This window comes from Vollenhovia emeryi, unplaced genomic scaffold (genome assembly GCF_000949405.1).
Source record: "Vollenhovia emeryi isolate VEMERY1.0 unplaced genomic scaffold, V.emery_V1.0 DF939208.1, whole genome shotgun sequence".
NCBI classification, from domain to species: domain Eukaryota; kingdom Metazoa; phylum Arthropoda; class Insecta; order Hymenoptera; family Formicidae; genus Vollenhovia; species Vollenhovia emeryi.
In genome coordinates, this window is record NW_011967158.1 from 373,975 (window position 1) to 395,919 (window position 21,945).

A 21,945-nucleotide genomic window follows, 5' to 3' on the forward strand; every position below is an offset into this window, starting at 1 on the left:
GAGAGTGCTCTCCTTTTCTGTCCCTCTTGGTATCTCTTTCTACAAGAGGTCGCATTCACCTCTTGTAGAAAGAGATACCATGAGATACCAAGAGGACAGAAAAGGAGAGCACTCTCGCCCCCCCCCTTACCGCAAATTTACCAGCCCCCTTGCCCGTTCTCCCACTTCGTGCTCGGTCCAGAGATTCTTAGGTCCATGTTCTTTACTGATACGCGTTCGCGACAAGTACGGGAAGAAACCGCGATCGCTCTCCGCGAATAACCGAGTGCAAATAGTAACCTCGTGCAATCTTATATTTTTCGTGTTTCCTTTCCTGTCGCGTGTGATTAATACCGAGGTGTTGTACAAAGTGCCACGAAATCTCGATCATCCCACGAGGTTTGGTCAATCATGTCGCGAGATTTGGTCAATCATGCCACGAAACGTAAGTACACATTACGAGAAATTAAATATACCTTTTTACATACGGTAGAAAATTCGGTAATACTGAAGGAGACTATCTTATATTTTCGATCGTGGAATATTTAATCTTTGCTTTTCGTAAACTTAGGGCCAGGCTTCATCAACGTCGGTTAACTGTTAACCAGAGTTCAGTCGACTCCCTATCTTTTCCCGTCTTATTATTTAAGAAGAGACGGGGAATCAATTAACCTTTGGTTAGCAGTCGACCGACGTTTGTGAAACTAGCCCCTGAGAAAAATGTCCGGTTAAATATAATCGGATAATCCAATTACATAATAACAAACGGATATATCCAATTAAATTGCAATATATCCGATGAAAAATGTAATCGGTCTTTTAATCAAATTTCATCGGTAACTGTATTTTATCGGATAAATTTCATCGGATGAATCCATAATTTAATCGAAAAATGTAATCGGAAAAATTAGCCATTGGAAACACTATTTAATTGGTTTATCCGAAGAAAATTTTTTCCGTCTTTATTATCTTCCTACACTGAGAGAAAAGTCTTCGAAAATTTATTTGTGGCATATAATGTTTGTTTCGCTAAAATAAACATTATTCGAGGCATATAATGTTTATTTCAGTGAAATAAACGTTACATGCCACAAATAAATTTTCAGAGACTGTTTTCTCAGTGTAAGTAACGTGAAAGCATTTCTTATATACATGATCTCTCTCTCTCTCTCTCTCTCTCTCTTTCTCTACACACAGAAAAATATTATCGTACAGTCAAGAAAAGTAATTACTCAATTAATTTTATTCCGTTTAAGTAATAGTTTGCTTCAACAAAGAATATTTTCTTAATAATGCTAGTCTTACAAAAGCTTGCCATCTTATACTCAAAGAAAGAATTTATTCTTCTTTGAAGAAAATTATAAAGCTTATTGAAGAATTCCGTATGCTTCTTTTAATAAAATCAGAAGAGACAAAATCGTTTTGCTTGAAATAATTCTATGTATTCTTGTTCGAAGTACTAGACTTACTAAGAACCAGAATATGTTTTGAGTAAATATAACACTTGCGACGACATTATGATAGATTTGCGGATATATAAACTTATCAAATATACTTGGAACAAATAATATTTACTTGCAGGTAGTACATATCTTTCTGTGTGTATGCGTCTCCCTTTCGTTGGCCGTGCCCGGTCCACCGCGAGGTGGATAGGGTTAACTAGGAAGCCCGGGCACGCGAATATACAATTACGTTTACATGCGTGCCCGATGCGTTGCGCAATCGCGTGTGCGCCGCGTGAGCCGCGCTTCACGCGTCGTAGCCTACGCCTACGAATCCCGCCGTACAATACGCGATTCGACGAGGACGCACGCGGCGCGTATGTAGAAACTGCGAAGGGAAAGTTTGCGATCTTGTTTTTTTCTTCCCCCTCCCCCCCCCCCCTCGCTTCCCCCGATGCCGTTGCGCGCGATAACGAATGCGTGCGAACGTCCGGTATTCTCGGCGAACCGCGCACTTCATTTCGCGATGCTCCGTTACGACCCTCAGGGCGCCCTCTCGTCCTTTGTCGGGTCGAATATTTGCGCTCGAAAATAATTTTTAAGTTAAACGCCGTGTCGGCCGTCGGTGTCCGAGGTGGACTATTCCGTTCAGGCTGCGTCGATCATTGACGAGATATAAAATATGAAAAATTATACTTATTATTATTATTAAATTTGAACTTGTAATTGAAATGATATTATTTCTTACGCGGCGTAAACGATAAGGTGAACGGATTGGCTTGGCACCTAACGGGTTAAATTTCGGCGAGAACTTGGGCGAATCCTCTGCTTCAAACCCCGTTTTCTTATCGCTCGATTTTCCACGGTTTGGGAAAGAAGGAAGCGCTGTTGCAACGCCGTTCGAATTCTGGTATGCACCGGTATGGAACTCGATGGAAAGTGCCTCGCGGAAGCCTTCCTTCGCGATATAATACGCTTATCAGATTCGCGGTAGCACGTCGCGGATAATATAGCCCTGAGAACTCGGCGAGGAAAGTATTATCCGCGATACGCATCTGCAGCGTCAATAGACATTTACATATTGAGCTAATAAATAATGGTAGAAAGATATGTTGAGATTGTATAAGAATCATTATAATAATGCGCATAATTTACAAAGAGAAGATACGATTGTTCTAAAATTCCATCCAAATTATTGTACATACTTGTTTTGATTAGGTTTTAATTAAGAAAGGAAAATCGCATAAAGTTACATCATTAAATAACAACTTGTTTGCTGTCATCTTTGTGCAATGTACGTTATCCATCATATTACACGTATAAATGTCTCAAGTGTTTCGTGAGGTGAGAATATAATTTCTACCTCCTGTCTTTGAAAGAAAAAAGAGGACTACGCAAACCAATTAAAGAATGCAACATTCGATATTCTAAACACTTAGCAATACGAAATTAGACCCGTAATATTAACAATCAAGCTTTTTAGTCGACATTAACCGGCCAGTGTTTTAATGCAGAAAATTTATTGCGAATACTCTGGCTGAAGTAATATTTTTCGCAATAAATTTTCCGTATTAAAACACTGGCCGGTTAATGTCGACTAAAAAGCTTGATTATTGTTATCTATTATTGGCAACTTAAAGAGATTTCTGTCTGTAATATTAATCAGAAAAATTATTATCTGGTGATTCTGAGTAACAATGTAATGAAAGAATTGCTTCTAATCTTAAGTAAGTGTAAACAATTTAAGAAAATGTATTGAATAAAAGAACTTCTGCGAGCGTAATCGCAAGGTGTACGTATTATCGGTAACGAAGGGGCCGGGCTACGAAATTCGCTATCCGATTTCGCGCAATCGGAAATTGAGATGGCGAAACGTCGATAGAGACACTTAAGAATTATTTTCCCAACGGGTTTAATCTTTGCCCGCAACGGGTGGCCGCGCCAGATCGAGCGTTATTGACAGAGACAAACGACTTAGGAGAAAACGAGGATCAAAGTTGGACGCGTACATGGATACGTTGTCATTCAAGCACCGTCTCTGCATTCCGTCGTTGTGTTTGCGAGAGAGTCCGCGACAGTACAGTGTGATCGCTTATGAAGCTGGCAGTGCAAGGACACTCGAGCATATCAGATATCGACAGGTTTCAATTCAATGCTGCGACATGAATGAAACGGTGCACGTTGACACACGATTCTCGAACAGAATGCTGACCTTTGTTGGGTGACGACCGATCAGGACTCCAAGGTTTTTAAACTTACACGCGCTTTGAAGTCGAAACGCATGGAGACGAAAGCGTGGAAGTTGCTGATTTACGCCTAGGAGAATTATTTAGATATGAAAGTGTTGTTCGTCGAAATGCGTACACGGAAACAAATTACAACGCCGTACAAGCGTGTTTCTCAAAAGCACACCCGGAAAAAGTTTCTTTAACATCAAAATGTTGACCTTACTAGACTTTTATTTAATTTCAAAGAAATGGTTTCTTTATACCTTAATCAAAATTTTATTTGATCGAGACCGGAATCTCTAAGTGAGAGAATTCATACCTATTTCTTCAAATCTAGCAAATGTTTTAGTAGGAGTAAATAGAAATTTTGTAGATTCAAAGGAACGTGATTTCAACGTATCTCATTTGCTTAACCTAAATAAATATTTTTTCTGGGTGCAGGGGAGAAAGAAATGTTACAGAGATTGAAAGGGATCCGTGCTTCGATGAGAGAAAGCTGAAAGCTGAAGAGGAGTGACTTGACGGAAATTCACAAATATCGCACAGGATGTAATTGTAAAGTCGTCTATGGCGATCGAAAGTGGTTACTCGCCAATCGAACGCTCCGTTTATCATCAATTCGCGACACGTAAAATTTTACGGGACGAAATTTCCGTGCAAACAGCAGAAAGAGAGAAAACTGGGACACCTGTCGATCGTGTGGCGAAGTTTTTTTCGTCATTTGGACAGTTATTCGCTCGATCTTGATAACGATCGCGTGCGAACACACGCACACGCTTGCCAATAAATTTTCAACGACTGCGTTTCTCGGACAGCGCCATGCAAATGAGGTAAAAATGTACGACACGATAAGTAGGGAAAACGCAACATCTCAAGGCGTGTACCAGCACGAGGATTATCACTTTCTGATGTCGCTTCATCGACAGCTGAACGAGGTACCGTTAGTGAGGAAAACGAAAGTGAAAGCGAAGACACACAAACGATATTTTACGGAGAACTGCGCGCGAGAATTTGCGATCCGCACGCAGCGACATGGGAACAATCCTGCGTTATGTAGTTCTGGGAGATAGGAAAGAGAAAGCGTGTTGCATTATTATTAAAATATACAATATAACAAATCTTTTCAAACGAATTATTACGCGTCTCATACGTGCGTCCAATTAACGAACTCTCGAAGCTGAAACTTTTATGACCTAAAAATGAACGGTATAAAATAAATAGCAATAGCCCGCGTGATAAAAATCAAACATTAAAAAGGGGCTCGGACCGAGACAGGATTACGGTGTCAAAAAAATTTTCACAGAAGTATATAATAGACATTTCGGTCACGAACTGGACTATCTTCAGTATGCGATATAAATTAATACACAAAAACCGATATACGAACATTACCAAGATTCGTGTTGTCACGAGATAAGATATAAAAATGCTGAGTCGATCGTACACTGAGAAAAATGTCCGATTAAATATAATCGAATAATCCGATTACATAATAACAAACGGATATATCCAATTAAATTGTATATTCGGTGGAAAATATGATCGGTTTTTCAAAGAAATTTCATCGGTAACTGCATTTCGTCGGATAAATTTTATCGGATGTATCCATAATTTTATCGGAAAACGTAATCGACAAAATTAACCATCGAAAACACTATTTAATTGGTTTATCCGATGAAAATTTTTCTCAGTGTACATATAAAGCGAAAATCTCCATCGGACAAACCAATTAAATAGTGTTTTCGATTACGTTTTTGAATTATGGATACGCCCGATGAAATTTATCCGATAAAATTTGATTGAAAAACCGACGATATTTTTCATCGGATGTGCAATTTAATAGAATAATATATTCGTTTGTTATGTAATTGGATTATCTGATTATAACATCAAGAATTATTTGACGGCAGTGCACGACTAACAATTAGGCTTCTAATCGACCGTAACTGGCGATGCGTTTCAAACACAGAAAATTTATTGCGAAAAATATTACCTCAGCCTGGGTTTGGAATGTCCGATTACATTCAATCGGACATTTTTCTCAGCGTATGGACGACAGCGGAATCTGTATAAGATTTCTATTCATGTAATATACCCCTACATCTCGAGCATGTCTTCGTAAATTAACGTAGCGCGTGTACGTAGCTCGTGGAACGCCATACGGGGCGCAGGGTGCAGGGACACGCAATATATACGCGCGCGTAACGAGTCATACATATGCGTATCAGGGGAGAAAAAAAGCAGAGTGGGAGGGGGCAGCGTTCGTACATCGCGCGGAAAAAAAAGCGACGCAGAGCGGTAATTTGCCCGTTGATCGTTATTTATTGTGAGACCTCGTGCTACGCGGGCGGACGGCCGGACATTTGCATGCGAAATTGGCGATGGCATAAGGGCATGAATCTCCTCACGCACGGCCGAACGCGCGAGGAGGACGCGAGCAGAAAATGGGGCCTGCCTTACGCAATTGTACGTTGAACGGTGGTCAGGGATCGGCCTGTCTCTCCGTGTTGGCACGTTGACACGTATCATTTATACCTCATCATGTCTGCGGAAGATCGGCCGCGCGAGCAAGCGAGTGAACGTCTTGCGGGGGGAAAAAAAACGCGGGGCCCCGCCTCGCTCTCCCCATTCGCCCTGCCATCCCGCCGTTTTGCACGTCACTCGCGGCCAGGAACGCGGCAAATTGAACGTGTCAGTCGCGATGGAATATAGATCGGGGGCCCGTCCGCGTGCCCGCCGTCGAGAGCGAAATTCCACGCCGGCCAATTCTGCGAGAAGCTGTGTGCGGTGGAAAATTAATTCAAGCTCTGTTAAACAACGCACAGTGATATTTATTCGTCGAACATTCGGTCTAGAACTTGCTCTTTGGGCAATTCGAAATAAATTCTAATCTATTACTTAATTTGAATTATTTAATTGAAATTAGTATCTGATTCTTGCAAATTACTTAAATCATACGTGCGTATACATCAAAGTTACGAAGGAACAAATTTGTATTTATGTATATCTTCACACTGAGAAAAATGACCGATCAAATATAATCGGATAATCCAATTACACAATAACAAATAGAAATATCCAATTAAATTGTACATCCGATGAAAAATGCGATCGGTTTTTCAACCAAATTTCATCGGTGACTGCATTTTATTGGATATATCCATAATTTAATCGGAAAAATTAACGATCGGACACGCTATTTAATTGGTTTATCCGATGAAAATTGTCCTCAGTGCATGAAAGGTATGCGTTTATATAGAATTGTGTGTAAAGTAGGTTAATCTTTATTAAGTAAGTGAAGTAAGAATCTACTGTACAACTTGTCAAGGAGAATAACCGTAATTTTTGGCAAGATAAAAAATATTTTTATCGTAAATTCTCTTACGAGCCGCAAAATGAAATTCGCTCGCGGATGCTTGGCAATCGGATCATGGTCTCATAGAATTACCGTGGCAAAGAACGAATAACGGTTGCAGCGCCCGTGGTCTATCATTACTTAATCAGCGATCTGCTCCAGTTTACCGACATTGCGACTGGCTTAACGTCGGCAAATCGAACACAGTAGCGTGAACAAGAATTCTCAATCGCAGACGGATAATTTCATGCACCGAGTAGCGCGGTAGCCAGGTAACTGGAGAGTCCCGGCGGGTCTAAATGAATTGTTTGTCGAGCGTTGTAAATCAAGGAGCGTACGCCGGATGGTTATTACTGGATCGTTGAGGAGGTAGAAACTAACGTGCCGTGACGTAACTCTGGGAAACGATCGAGACGAGCGAAATGTTAATTGCGCGACAATATCCTGCGTCGAGTCTATCGGGCTTGCCCGTCACGACGTACGTGTCGTAGAACCTTTGTAGGAGCCTCTCTCGCGATCGAGAATTAATGACCGCGCTCGCAGGCCCGATGCTGCGACTTTTCAGAGTCGAAGGTGAGATCTCTCATGGCTCTGGCCTAGTAAAAGGACATCTAATTGTAAGCAGGATCGTAATGGAACACGTCGAATCATCTTTTTGAACCATAGCGTAATATTTAATTCCAGAATAAACTGAATATTGCAAGCTGGACACGAAAAAGTTATAAAACTAAACAAAGTTAAATAGGACCGTTATGATATAAATCAAACAAGCGAGAGGGCCTATAGGTCCGAGAAATGCGCATTCCTAAACTCATTTTTAAAAATGTCGCAACCGTTTTGTCCACCGCTGTACACATGCGCGACCACAGGGCGGCGATTACGCAAATGCGAAAGTCGCCGATGGAATTCACTCTTGCTTCGACGTTCGCCCTGACCTCCGTTGCAATGAGAGCGATCTGATACCTAATGAGTAATCTAGCGTGACACGTATCTGGCAATGGGCGCGTAACCGCTTCAACGACTGCCAAACGCATTTTCTTCTCGAAAGATTAGCATACGAATGTCGCGCCCACCCATAAAATATTCAGATTGCTTGATCCGAGGTTACATTCTGTTGAAAAGATCGATCGGCCGATAATATCGGTGAATACGATTACACGTCGGTTTTACAAGCCTAATTTTGAGCCGGGCAGAATGAATAGAAACTATGAATATTTAATGAAAACGGGCCGCAAAACCCGTTTATCATCACAGTTATCGCATGTGTGATTAATTAACTTGCCGAATATTATCGCGTACCGATGTCGATGTCTCATTTATAGGCGTAGTCCTTCAATATTTTCGTTAATCATCTACACGTGACGTGTGCGATCGATTTCTTGCTATACGCTATCCTTGAATTTTTTTTCTAACTGACGGAAATTGGTTATCACGTAACCCAACGGTGTGTAATATCGTTACGGGAAGAATTTTTTAATATCCGTCCACACTGTCGATATTATCTCGGACCGCAAAGGATTAAACTACGATCAAGATTACATCCAGCGAAGTCTTGATCGTCGATTCAACAGCCGGACTTGTACATCCCGACGCGGCGACGTGTTTGAGTAACGGTTTGTACCGAACCATGAAGTTTCCGAGGCTGGCCATTCGTACGGTATCTCATAAATAACTCGGCAACCGCGGGGTTTTCCGTTTTTCTTTCCGTGTGACGGCTGATGTGAGCGCAAGCCTTGCCTCTTTTCTTCTACATACCTACATGCTCAATGTACCATTAACATACGCTTAATTGCATTTGCAAACAATGTGAAGCGTATGTTTACGATGCTCGCTGAGAACTAAAGCGATCGGAAGAAATAAAATGAAAGAGAGAAAGAGGGAAAACGGGAAGACTTATTCAGAAGAAAGTAGAAAGGAAGAGAGCATTTTATTATATATAGATATGTATATATGTATATGTACGAGAGCGTCGACAGTAATGTCAAGATTATAAGTTGTTCCAGTTTTGAGCTGATTAAGTCGAGCGCGAATTACTACCGGTTTCCGAACCTGACACCGAGTTGTAGGCGTTCCAGGGAGGCGGGATGTATAACAAGTGAAATCGAGGGCGAGATTGATCTCAGCCAAGGCGAGCACGAGCTGAATGAATCGGCTTGATAAACGTTGTAATAGTTACGTCCGTAATCGATTTTCTCGTAGACGGTACGTGTACGCGCGGCCAACGAGAAAATTTCTCGATCGATCGGTATCACGCCTTACGGAAGTCGTTGGGATACGCAAAGCGTGCCCTCCTGCGTGCGTTTTATCGTCTCCATTACACCGTGAAATCGCGGATACGTAGGGATACCGTAAATCGCACATGACAAGTGCGCTGCGATGATCGCACAAACGATTTTACAGTCGTTGACTGTAGCTATCGTGGCCGTAGAATGATTTTATAATCGTCCGCACACTCGAAAAAATATCTTACTAACGCAGGTAGATTTCTCGTAGACGTAGACGGTGTCGCAACAAAAATTCATCGCCATTTTGTGTGCCTGTCAGAAAATTGTTTGTAGCCTACAAAATTTATAGCACTGCCATTCTAGCAATACCTTCTGGAAACCTTAGGTTTCGTGACTAAATATTAATCATTTAAATAGAAACGAGAACGCCAGGTCATTATTTAGGTCCGGGCAAGCTGAAGCCTAATTATTTTTAATTTAATATGTAAATTTGCAATTATTAACTTCAGTCTTTTCTTGACCATATCTGGCATTTTGAATAGTACAGAAAATTTACTGCGAAAAATATTACCTCAGCCAGGGTTTGGACCCGGACTTCCCTACTCTCTAGGCGGGCGTCTCACCAATTCGATCACTGAGACATGTGCAAGGTAATATTTGCCGCAATAACAGTATATACAGATGATATCTTGGCGTCTATTTTTTCGACTTTAAATTGTGCTCCGAATCGCAGTACACAGAACTGCCGATACGCGATTTTTAAGTATTCCTGTCCACTCCTTCCCCCCATTCCCCAATTACGTGGAAACACCATGTTTGAGGTCAATGGTGTATAATCAACCAATAAGAATATTCTTCAAGTCCCCAGCAGTAATTAACAACTTTGTCGTCATTTTTTAAATTATGAGTCAAACACGCGAGAGCGCCTTTAGGTCCGAGCAAGGTAACGTAGCCCAATAATTGTAATCTAAAATGTGATTTCAGATTACAGTTATTGGACTACCAACATCTTGCTCGGACCTAAAGGCGCTATCGCTTGTTTGATTTATATCGTAATGGTCCTATACTTAACTCTGTTTGTAAAATGACTAAGTAATGATTTGGCGTTCTCGTTTCTATTTGATTTATATCTTAAAGGTCCTGAATTAACTTTACTTGTTTATTAATCATTCACAGTGGATAAAAATAAATTTCGGTACCACAGCTAGAACGAACTTTGTAAGGAATAGAACTGTTTATATTCCACAATCAAACATAATGGCTAGGCGTCACAGAAAGACGCTTTCTTTCTAACATTTGCCAACAGTTGAGATAGAAATTCTGTTTTTGCTATTTAAATACAAAACATGTGCGATTTCGCAGTATATCTTCATTCATTTACATATCTCACAATTTGTTCGTACCTGGAAAGTTGTTGCTGCAAGATTATTGAGCGCACTACAATAGCTACAATAGCAGCACCGATGGAAATGTCCGTGCCGGTAATCGCTACTGGACATCAGCTTTGTCGTTGTGTCTCGAGACACTTTCTCTTCGTACAGAACTAGTTAGTTAATTGGAACTTATCTTAATGCACTTTCTTTACTCTATACCCTTTCAATATTTTTTTACCTTACATCTTATATCCTTGCAACGAATCGAACATGCGAAAGTTTCAGACGCAGAGCGATACGCGATGCGCGAGTATAATCAAATTTAATGTCTCCGAAATTTATCCCGGATCATCGGCGGAATAAAAAGAAGCGGTAGAACCCAATTAAGCGCGCCCGAGCGAAATTTAAATTGAAAATTTATCGCGCGCCATTAATTCCATGGCCGCGCGTTTATCCCCGCCTCCCGAAAGAAGACATTGCGATTTAATCTGACTGTATCGCGCACCGCGAAGGCCGATTAACGATAAATCCGAAATTGGCCGTAAACGTCCGGACGGCCGATAGCCGATAAAACATCCCGCGGTATCCGTTCGCGGGAAGGACGTATCGCGAATAGGGCGGAACGATCGTCGGGATTCGTGCAACAGGCTCATTGTGTAAATCAATTCGAAATGGCGGAAACGCGACGTACAAATCGCTTGCGAAACGGTTCGGCGATTTATATCCTCTGTACTGTAAATACCGTGCCCCGTAGCGGGTACACATTTATATTCGGCCATAAATTTCCGCGAATCGACGACGGATTACCGATTTAATCTCGACCCGCGTGACGCCGTGATCCTCGGTCTGCCGCCGTGGATCTCCGCGAGTAATCCTCCCCGTCGATCTCGCACGGATGACTGAAAGGGTATTGAATCACAAAATTGAATAATACGCTTATATTGATTTATACGTGTCGTACAAACGCCTTGAAATAAAATCTAAATCACGCCACACACGTATGAGGAGAAAGGAGCAGCGACCAAGTAGCTGCGGGCGCCGCGCGTCGCAGAATTGAACGAAAATCGCGGCTGGGCGCGGTGTAAAGGCATAACTCGATCAACGTTATACGGTGACTTAAATTGCCTTTATGAAACTGGATCTTAGGATCTCGTTAGGCCGAGCTATAAACGTCGACGCCGCGGTTTCGCGACGCGGAGAGCCGCCGCGCTCGCGTTAACAAAGTGGGTCAAATTGACATTGTGATTTCGCAAAAGGATTATTAGTTGGCCGCCGGTGATTTTAATGCGCTCGAACGTAGGTTTATGAAACCAGTCGGCGCGCCGGGCCGGTTTTTCTCCGCGCCGTGCGAAAGCGGAACGAGTTTCCACGCGGCGCGCGCGTGCAGCAACGGTGACGTTTGTCACGTTTCGCGCGCGGAATAGAACCGAAGGAGCGTTAACGAACGAGCGAGGCGCGGGACAATGTCGCGCACGATCGGCAACACGTGCCGCGTCGCCTCTCGTGTCCTTCCACGAGAAAGCGAAATCCCGCGGTATAACGTTGCACGCTTCGCGACAGGAGTGCGTCGTCTGTGGAAAATATAAAACACTTAAAAGAGTGAGGACTTAAGTGTCCATAGGCAAACGGCCCCGTCTTTTTCGCACTCGATTTTGGTCCCACAAAGTAGGTACCGGACGAAAGGTCTCGTCAAGCTGATTACAGATATGTTGTCTCAGAATGTATCTATTTAACATTCCAAAGATATCGGGCTTTAAAGGTTCCAGTGCCGAAAAAAGGCGTTATAAATGCTTTTGACCGAACCTTAGATTGTAGAAAATAAAAGAGCCCCAGATAATAAAGAACTAACTTAGGTTTCATAGAAAATGCAGGACGATGTCATTAGCATCGACCATTGGGAAACCTCTTAATCGACTCCAACTCGGTTTTGGAACTTTTGGAGCCCGATATCTCTCGAACGTTAAACAGGTACACTCTGAGACTGGCATATCTGCGATCGCCTTGACGAGACCTTTCGTCACGAAGCTTACTTTGTGACCAAAATCGAATGCGAAAAAAATGGGGCCGATCTTGCTCTCACTCTTTCGATTCTTTACAAATGAAAAGAAATAAATGCAGGAGATAAAATCGAAGATATAACAGAGGCGAAAAGAGAGATAGGATTTTTCTCAATATTCTTGATACTCGCCAATCTGTCTTAATCTTTTCTCCGATCGTGTCTCACGTGTGATCTTCCTCTATGTTGCAGGCTGGTTCTCGGTGGTCTCCAACAACAGTGGTACCGGAAATGCCAGAGTGTACAGAAGAGTCGGCGCGTTGGTGCGCGCCGGCGTGCCGGCGTTCTTGCTCGCGAAACCATTGCGGGCTTACACGTTGACGCACTCCAAAATGGGTAAGCGATTTCATCAGCGGTCCGTCTGCGTCACAGAGTTATCGCGGCGCACACGTTGAGCCTTAATAGTCGGCGTAAATTTACCGATCAGATCCCGAAGACGCCAGGTGTCTCTTTGATTTGGCAATATAATTCAGGATTGTTTTTCATCATTTGCGTAACTCCTTCCTCGCGTACGCGTCCCGGCGAGTTAACCGGGTAGAGATTACCCACGTATCTCGCGTCACATCTGGCACCCGTTGAGTTTATTATCCTGACCAACCCAAGTCCGCATTTTCCACGGGCCAACTGTCGCGGCTGCGGTTATCACCCGCTGCGATCTGCCTGTGGAAACGCGGCCCGCTCCGAGTTTGCGCACCGTGGGCTCGCGCAACCGGCTCGTTAACAACGTAGATTCTTTCCCCGAGACGCGAGAAATTTCCTTTGTAATTCTTTGGGAAAGTGGTAGAAATGGCGATTGTGCGCGAATAGGCGAAACGGTAAGGCCCGGCATACATTTTTCACTCGCTTAACGGTAACGTTAAGGTCGTCGGTTTCAGTTTTCTTCGTATCATTGTTCAGACGTGAAGGCGACCCAACGGTCTTAGGCCCGGTTACACCAACGTTGTTTAACTTTCAGCTTAGCTTAAGTCGTCCTTCGTCTCTTTCTGAAGTAACAGTTGGACAAAGACAAAGAACGAGTTAAACTAAGCTTAAGGCGGCGCTGGAGTGAGTTTGCACTTTTGCACCTTTGGCACTTAAAACTGTCCGTTTCGTGGAAACATTTGTGTAATATACAAATTAAATGGCTTACGTGTACAGATCGAAAGCAGCTTGCTATTCCGGTTAAATTAAAGAACAACATGGCATCACCGAAACTGACTTTGTAAGTCTAATAAGAGATAATAGTGAGCAACACGTACGGTACGCATAATGTGTTCCTCACTATTATTCCTTATTACAAACTTAGTTTCGGTGATGCCATGTTGCTCTTTAATTTAGCCGGAATAGCAAGCTGCTTCCGATCTGTACACGCAAGCCGTTTAATTTGTATATTACACTATTGTTTCCGTGAACTGACAGCTTCTAGATTAGAAAGGTGCAAAAGCGCAAGCCCACTCCAGCAACCCCTTAAAGTGAAGCGAAGTTGGTGAAAACCGGGCCTTACGGCTTCGCGATACGCGCGTACAGATCTCGCCACGGGAATTATTTTCTCGATCTGCGGCGACTGGCCGTGACACGAATGTCAATGTGTCCGTAATGTGTAGCTTTCGCGGCGTACGTTCGTGCGCTTAAACATACGCGAGGCGAGGCTTACGCGCGACAAGCGCGTAACGTAATAGGCACGCGGCTCGGTGAAAGCCGTCCTCACGGACGCGCGTGCATGTTACACGGGCACAGCTCGCGGCGCGAGCATTATGCCATTACACACGCCGCCGTAACGATTATGGTCACGGCGGAAAAGGAGGATTCTTGCGCGAGCGCATCCCTCTCGGCTCCTCCTTTCGACGGGATCCGGATGGGTCCCGTAAGTTTGCGGCGTCGACTCGCGTCGGCGTCCGTTAGCCGGTGCGTTTATTGTCGTTAATTGCTCGCCACCCCACCTTTCGATCGTACCTACGCATCAGCGCAACGGTACACGATCGACGCGTGATTCATATGGAAATTCGCTCGTGTGTTTCTCGAGTGTCGAGATGATATCGAGCGGTTGGTCTCGCCACTCGTGTTATTATATTAGAAGCGCATGGAGGCTTCCTCGATGAGAACGTGCCCTTATAAAACTGTAAAAATGAGGGAAGATTCAAAATAATGTCTTCCCGAGCACTATACAGGGTGTTCCAGGAGGAAGGATCAATATTCTGGGAGGTGACAGTATCGATCATTTTAAGCAAAAATGTTCCTGTGAATGTACGTCCCATTCCCCACTGTTTCCGAGCTAGAGCTACTTGAATGTCTCGTGTGTTAATTTTTTTCTGTACACTTCGCTCTTCATCCAACCTCATAAACGTCTGCGGGAATTTACTCTTATACGGACTGTTGTGCTGATAACATTGTAGAAATGTTCAAAATGCCTCACATATTCGCAAATGTCGAACGTGCAACACGCCGTGTTCACACAAGAGTTGAAAAATGCACTGTTGTTAACGATGGAATTTTCGAAAATTTATTATGATCTGTAAAGATGTATCACTTGAATAATAGTACGTAGTATTTCTTTCTTGTCAGCAATTTTGCAACTGTACATTCAAATAGCTCTATCTCGGCAACAGTGGGGAATGGGATTCATATGAACATTTTTGCTTAATATGACCGATCCATCACCTCCCAGAATATTAACCTTTCCTCCTGGAACACCCTGTATACCTTTGCGGTATCGTGGTGGAAGTTTTAGAATCCAGAAAAAATACTAATTGAATAGAAAATACTAATCAAATTGATTAATTTACTATACTGATGATACAAAGTGAAAAAGAGAGAAAACGAAAGTACGTTTCTTAATTAAAATTGCGTACTCTAATTGCGCCTCTAAGCTGTTCCCACGAACATCAATTAAACTTACCACAAGTTTAGCCGATGTATTCCGGATTTTTTCGAAAAATCAACGAGTTATAAATAAATCCCAATCGAGTTCTGTTAATGCTGATGAAAAGCGAATATCAATTTCTGTCGCAGAGAATGGAAATTTGCGGGCCCACTACACGAAGACGACGGTGCGCGCCGGTGAGGTCCTGCGGCTGACCGCCGTTTTCCAGGACACTCGCCGGGCCCCGGTCACCACCGGCGCGTCCGGAATGATCCCGGAAGGCAAGTGCTCGAGATCGTCGGAGCGGGATCAGTACGCCCAGTGCTTGGATTCTCACGGGCACGAGTTGTTCGCGCCGCTCTCGGCCAGAGGCGAGTTCTACGCGACCTGTCAGAGCGGCAGCCTCGACACCGGCAGCGACGCGGTGCTCTACAGGGTTCACCAGCTCGCCAGGAGGGATCTGCCCCTGAGGGTAAAACTCTCGTCGCAACGCCTTAAGATTAATTAACCGTAGCGATACGATCCGCGTGTTTGATCTCTCCAGGTGCGTCTAGTCGCTGGACCCCTGCCCATACCGTTGCCGCGAGATTACAGCGGCCTGATGCAGTTGGAGAACGCGACCAGGGGACCCATAGTCCTCGGCTGCGCGGTACCGCTAATGCCCGAGAGGCCCTTACCCAATACCACGGTGCCGGAGCTCCTGGAGCTCGTCGCGATCGGTCCAACCGCGCCCCGGGTGAAAAGGGCACGACTGGGATGCCCTTCTGAGGCGAGGTTGCTCGCCTCGCCGAAAATGCAGCGATTACTCTCGGCTTGCAGGTAAGAATCTTGATTGTGTGGAACGAAACATCGCACAGAAAAAAAGTATATCCTTCTTTTGAAAATGTGTGTTTTTTTTAATATGTTTCGTCTCAACGTGAAAATCTTGAAATGAGATTATATCGCGTTAAAGGAAGAAAAACTTATTGACTGAAGTAATTTTGTATAATTCAATCAAGATAAATGCATGCTTATTAATTACGAATCATTTTCTTGAATGGAAAGGAAACGATGTTGAATAGAAAATAACATATTTTCAAGTCGAAGATTATAATGATTAAAATGATTTCATTGTTAAAATAATTATATGTGTTCTTGAAGTGACAATTATAGTTTTTAAATAAGACTGTAATATTGTGGGAATGTAAGATTATTAACGCTTCTAAGAAGATTATAGATTGTTGCGTATATACAAAACAATGAACGCGATAATTTGAGTATATAAGAGTTGATCCGACACTTTTTTTCTGTGCGCTTACGTTATGTATTAATTGTTTGAACTCTGCGGTATTGGCACAGGCTTCAAAATTAAATGTTATTAAATTAATTATTGCAATTTTAATAATGAATTATGGAATTAATGTGTTATATAAAATTAATTTGTTTGAGGAAATACAATAATTTTCCGCAAAGAGAAGATTATTTCTTAAAAGTCACCAAAGTTTACACTTCATGAACAATTGCAGTTAATCTTCTAAAGTTGAATTTCTAGCTTACATTATAGAACTCTATAATAAAACCTTGATGTATTCTTAACGCGAGTGAGAAAACTTTTTCTCACGGATCATTTTTTTAATTTATTACCTTACGTACGAAATAAATAAAATAAAACCGGGACGATCATGCGCTTTGGTACCGCTTTATAGAAGAGCCTTAGACCAGAGAGCGACCGAGCCTCGAGTCGCCCCGCCGAAACCGGCATCCAACAATAGTCAGCTGAAAGAGCTGCATTTGAAGGAGATTAAGGCGAAGCACGAGGCGAAACCAATACTGCAGAGCTTGAAAGAGGGTCTGGAGCACATCAAGAAGACGACGATCCGCGACCGGAGCAACAGTCGCAGCGCCGGCAATAATCACAGCTTCCTCGACAGGATCTCGAGGATAGCGCAGGGTGGGAAGAGCAGAAACCCGGCGAAGAAATCGGCATCTTTCACGTTCGCTGTACGACCGGAGATCGGCATGCGATCGCCAGAGAGATACGCCAGTTTGGAGTCGGAAACGAATCTGATGCAGGCGTCGCAGGCGTCGTGTAGACAACAGGTGCAGCGTTCGATCTCGACGAGCGTCCTCGAGGTGCAGACCAATAGTCCGGACATGGATCCGCCGTACTCTAAAGTGAGAGACAGCCTGACGCCGTTGCCGCCCACACCGCCGCCGAAACCGGAAGAGATCTACGCCGAGATCTGCGAGCCGGGCGGTGGCCTGTTGCGAGATTGGTCGCAGGATGAAAAATCTCCGCCGGTGGGGGCGAACGGCACCAGGGAGCGAGATCGGGGCTACGTGAAGCTTGCGCTGTCCGAGGTGTCCGATGTGTCGGCGAGCACCGGCGACGACGAGGAGGGCATTTACAATACTGTGTGCTGAGCGCGCGTTTTCTTCCGTCCAAGTTAGACCCAACATCCGCGGGGAATCGTTTGTGACTCGCGGTAGCTGACCCCAGCTGGTACCACCGGAACAAATGATGTGACGTGCACGGGAGTCGAAAGGTCGCGGGAATTGTTCGGCGCGGTTGCGGGTGCCGATGCTCTTTTTCAGACGCGAGGAGTATTACACGTTCGTCTCGAAAGGATCGTCCCAGGGTCTTAAAAACAATCGAGCCAGTATTGTCATAAATGTTTTTCTAACGAGAAATGCGAGAGTATAAATATCGACTATTTTTATCGATTAAGAAAATCCGCTGTATTTTTATAAGTAAGAACGAAAACTGTTCTCCTAAACAGCCGCCGACTGTCGGTCCACTGTTAAGAGGATAGGAATACAAATTTGGGGAGACACCGCTTTTCGGACCGCGGAGGATGGAGACGAGGGCGAATGTATCGGTCGCGAATGAGTTGATGAGGGATTTACGGCTCGGACCACCGTCAAGGAAATTGCTACGCCAACGATTTCTTTTGCCGCGAGAGGACGCGAACGCGAACGTCCACCACGGGGGTATTGCGCGGAATGATTTACAAGGCTGTTGACCGGGGAAAATGATCCCGTAATTACGGGCCCCGGTGCTTGCTGCTGCAGCGGATGTAGCGGGGCATGCCGACCGGGGATAGCACGCAGTATCGCTTCTTCGTGGCTTCCGTCATTAGAGAATCTGTCGTCCCGCGAGGGGCGTGTTAATAGTAGCGGGCTCTCTTACCGCGCGATTACCTCAGCCACGGCCGCCGAGTAACATTGGTGTCGGAAAAACGCGCCCGCGTACAATTAACCCCGCTCAGGAAGCATCTAGCTGATCTGCGAGATTAACCGTTGGAAACTGCGAATCTCGAACCGCCTGTAACAATAAACGCGTCGTGTCAGTAACCAAACGAATCTCGAAAATAAAACTCGGGCATTTTGTGTTGTTGCAAACCTTATAATAACTTTAATAATATTCAACATGAATTTTTTATCAAGGTTTCTTTGATATAGAATTTATTCTAGCGTTCTCGGGCAAGTTTAATTTGTTATATCTTGAGCTTTACGCCGTTCAGTGTTTCGTGTAAAGGCGGATCTGAATCGCGGTAGCAAAGATGAATAATCAATTAATCACGAACGCGCGTTTGGACAAAGTACGTGCTCGTTTCGCTTGATGTAAAAGGAATGGAACGTATTCGATGTACGTTTAAACTCATAGCGCAGTTTATACTCATTACAGCAAATTCACTTATTCGTGTTCATTTGCACAGTTTTTTTCCCGGTTTTCATCCAGCATCCCAATAATACAAGAAACAGGATGGACGAATGAAATGTTCCGACGACGGCTCGTACGTAGGGTCGCACGAAGGGGACGTGAAGCGGATTGTTGAACGTCGATCTAAACTTTCCGAACACGTCCGAGGCCGGCAACGTGTAACGCGAAGCGCGCAACCGACGCAGCACGGAGAAATCGACGGTAGAATGTAAACGAGCCGGTCGGCGGCTTCTAGGAAGAGAAAATTACCGACGTCCTTCGAAGGTCTAGGTCATCATTGGGATCGCGTACGAAGCTCGAACGAGGCGGTAGCGACTTGGCTGCCGAGCCGGGCTGAGTCGAGATGCGCTCGCTCGCTCGCTCGCCCGCACGGCCGGCCAGAGCGATACTTTGTGACGATTAATCCATTAGCTCGTCATGCTTCGCAGCATTTGGCTTCCTTTTCGTGTACGATGACCCCGAAGTTTCGCGCGCTCTCGCGCCCGATTGCGTGACGTTGCGCGATTGGCTGTTAAACGCGTGATTACAAACCTCGCGGTACGTAGCAGGTACTGCGTTCGAAACGCTTCGAGGAAACGAGAATATCTCCCCGTGCCCTTCTCTCTCGCTCTCCCGCCTGCTTTTCCTCTCTCGCTCTCTCTCTCCTTCTCTCTCCCTATCGTTCTCTCGCATGACGGAGCGCTTGGAGCTGCCAGTCGGCCGAGCTAAGATGATGAAGAAAGGGCGTAAAAATCGGGGGAACGACGGACGAAGATGCGTCTAATGGAAAATACCCGCGGGAGAACGCGCGAGGGAACCAGGATTCGTTTGCCGAGGGTTCTCGGAGGATCCTAACGGCTGTAATCTTGTCTAATTTGACGTCTTCGGCGTCCGCTCGACTCGCGCGCGCGCCCGCGCGCGCGATAACGATGTAGTATTTTGCAGGTTTTGTGTATATTCGAACGAAGTCGTTACGAAGAGTGAAAATAAAGACAGAGAATTTCTACAACAGGGCGTAACGTCGTACAATGTATATTTCCTCGCGGTTTTCTCATGGGCAAAAATCGGAGTAAGTTTCCAGGTAAGTGGCTTCTGAGATACAGCGATTAATGGAGTTCTTGAGAGAACTACGTTAATGCGACACGTACTTTACAAAGTTTCGATTATAATATAAATTTGATATATTCTGTATAAAGAAATACTATAATCTATACATAATAAAAAAATACTACCTCAACCAGGGTTTGAACCCGGACTTTCCTACACTCTAGGCGGGCGTCTCACCAATTCGACCACTGAGGCACGTTTCGCAATAAATTTTCTGTATTAAAACACTGGCCCGTTAATGTCTGCTAGAAAAAGCTTGATTATTGTTATCTATTACTGGCAACTTAAAGAGATTTCTATGTTTGATATACTACAGGATATATGTGGTGCATTAAATCCTAGTAGCACAGTGCATTGGCTAAACGTTGGTCCAATGTTGGTTATATTAGAACTGCATTGGCCGATATTGTCCAACGTAAAGCCAATATTGATCATGGAATAAATATTGCACGATAATAATTATACAATATTAGATTTATATTGAAGTGCATTGGCCAATATTTAACAATGTAATAAAAATATTAAACCAATATTGCTAAACAGACACTGGCTAAACTAGAGAAGGCGGTCGTCTTACAATATTGGACCAATATTGGGAATACTAGATTTACATTATTTCCCAATATTGCGCCAATATATTGTGCTACTACACGGAAAAATTACAAACGTAATTGAAATAAAATCGTTGACACATCAGTATTAATAAATTAAAAACATCAGATTGTTGTCTGAATAATCTGGATATTTAGTTGAATGCTTAAAATTAAAATCCATAGCAAATACAATTGAGTGAATCATTTATGTTTGTAGCTGCCCGTGACGTTAACGTTTAATTCAAGCAACTTCATTTTGCTTAATTCAACATTTTTTTTCCATGTAGAGAACATCAAGTGCAAAGCTAAATCGCGTCTCGCGTCTTCGTTTCACGAGGCAAGAAGTATCGTAAACTTGAGCTAATTTCATAATTTTACAAAGAAAACGAGCGTTTCTTTTGTCACGCCGCCTCACTGTCCGTTTAACGGGTAATATACATACGTGGAGATGTGTGCACCCACTTACTCGGCGGCGCGTATTCGCGATTGCCCAGCTCCGGCCGGAGCTCACCCGCGGTCGCGAGCGTGGAAAATTCGTGGCTAAACACACCGCGGCCGCCTCTGACTTTGAGGAATAATAATGCAAAACGATCATCGGCCGCTCGCGCCGGCTATTGGTCATTAATGTTTTACGAGCACGCAGTACGCGCAGCTACGTCTATTCAATTATAGCGAGGCGAAGGGGTCCAGGCGCGGCGGGCCCCCCTCCGGCCGTGCCTCTCCCGCGTCTTTGCCGCGGCTCATCTCCCGCGTCCACCTCCGTCGCGTCTCCTCTTTATTTCTCTCTCGAGCGCACGGCAACGCGCATTTACGTCCATTAATATTAACGGCTCGAAACAACGATAATAACGGGGAGTCACGAGGAAGCGGAGAGGTGTTCTCTCCGATGGTCACGTCGTGCGCAGCGCGCCGGTCCCCTCGCAGGGCTCACGTGATCGCTGGCGTGCATTCGTTCCCGCCGCCGAGATCGACAATGCCGGGAAAATGCGACGACGGCTTTTACCGTCCAGGTAAGTTCACGGTTGAGACCGGACGAAGGGAATTGTGCCGTTTAACGGCGATAAAC

The 21,945-nt window shown here is 44.2% G+C and overlaps 1 protein-coding gene across 2 annotated transcripts in view; it reads left to right on the forward strand.

The window, feature by feature from the left end:
• The window catches only part of LOC105561339, a 52,949-nt gene extending 32,761 nt beyond the window's left edge, over positions 1-20,188 (forward strand). For both annotated transcript variants that reach the window (XM_012011220.1, XM_012011221.1), the window contains exons 3-6: positions 12,851-12,994; positions 15,647-15,969; positions 16,042-16,316; positions 17,183-20,188. In XM_012011220.1, coding sequence (XP_011866610.1) covers positions 12,851-12,994; positions 15,647-15,969; positions 16,042-16,316; positions 17,183-17,900 — 1,460 coding nt within the window. In that variant the 3' untranslated portion in view covers positions 17,901-20,188. The remainder of the gene's footprint in view (positions 1-12,850; positions 12,995-15,646; positions 15,970-16,041; positions 16,317-17,182) is intronic.
• Positions 20,189-21,945: the final 1,757 nt, after the last annotated feature.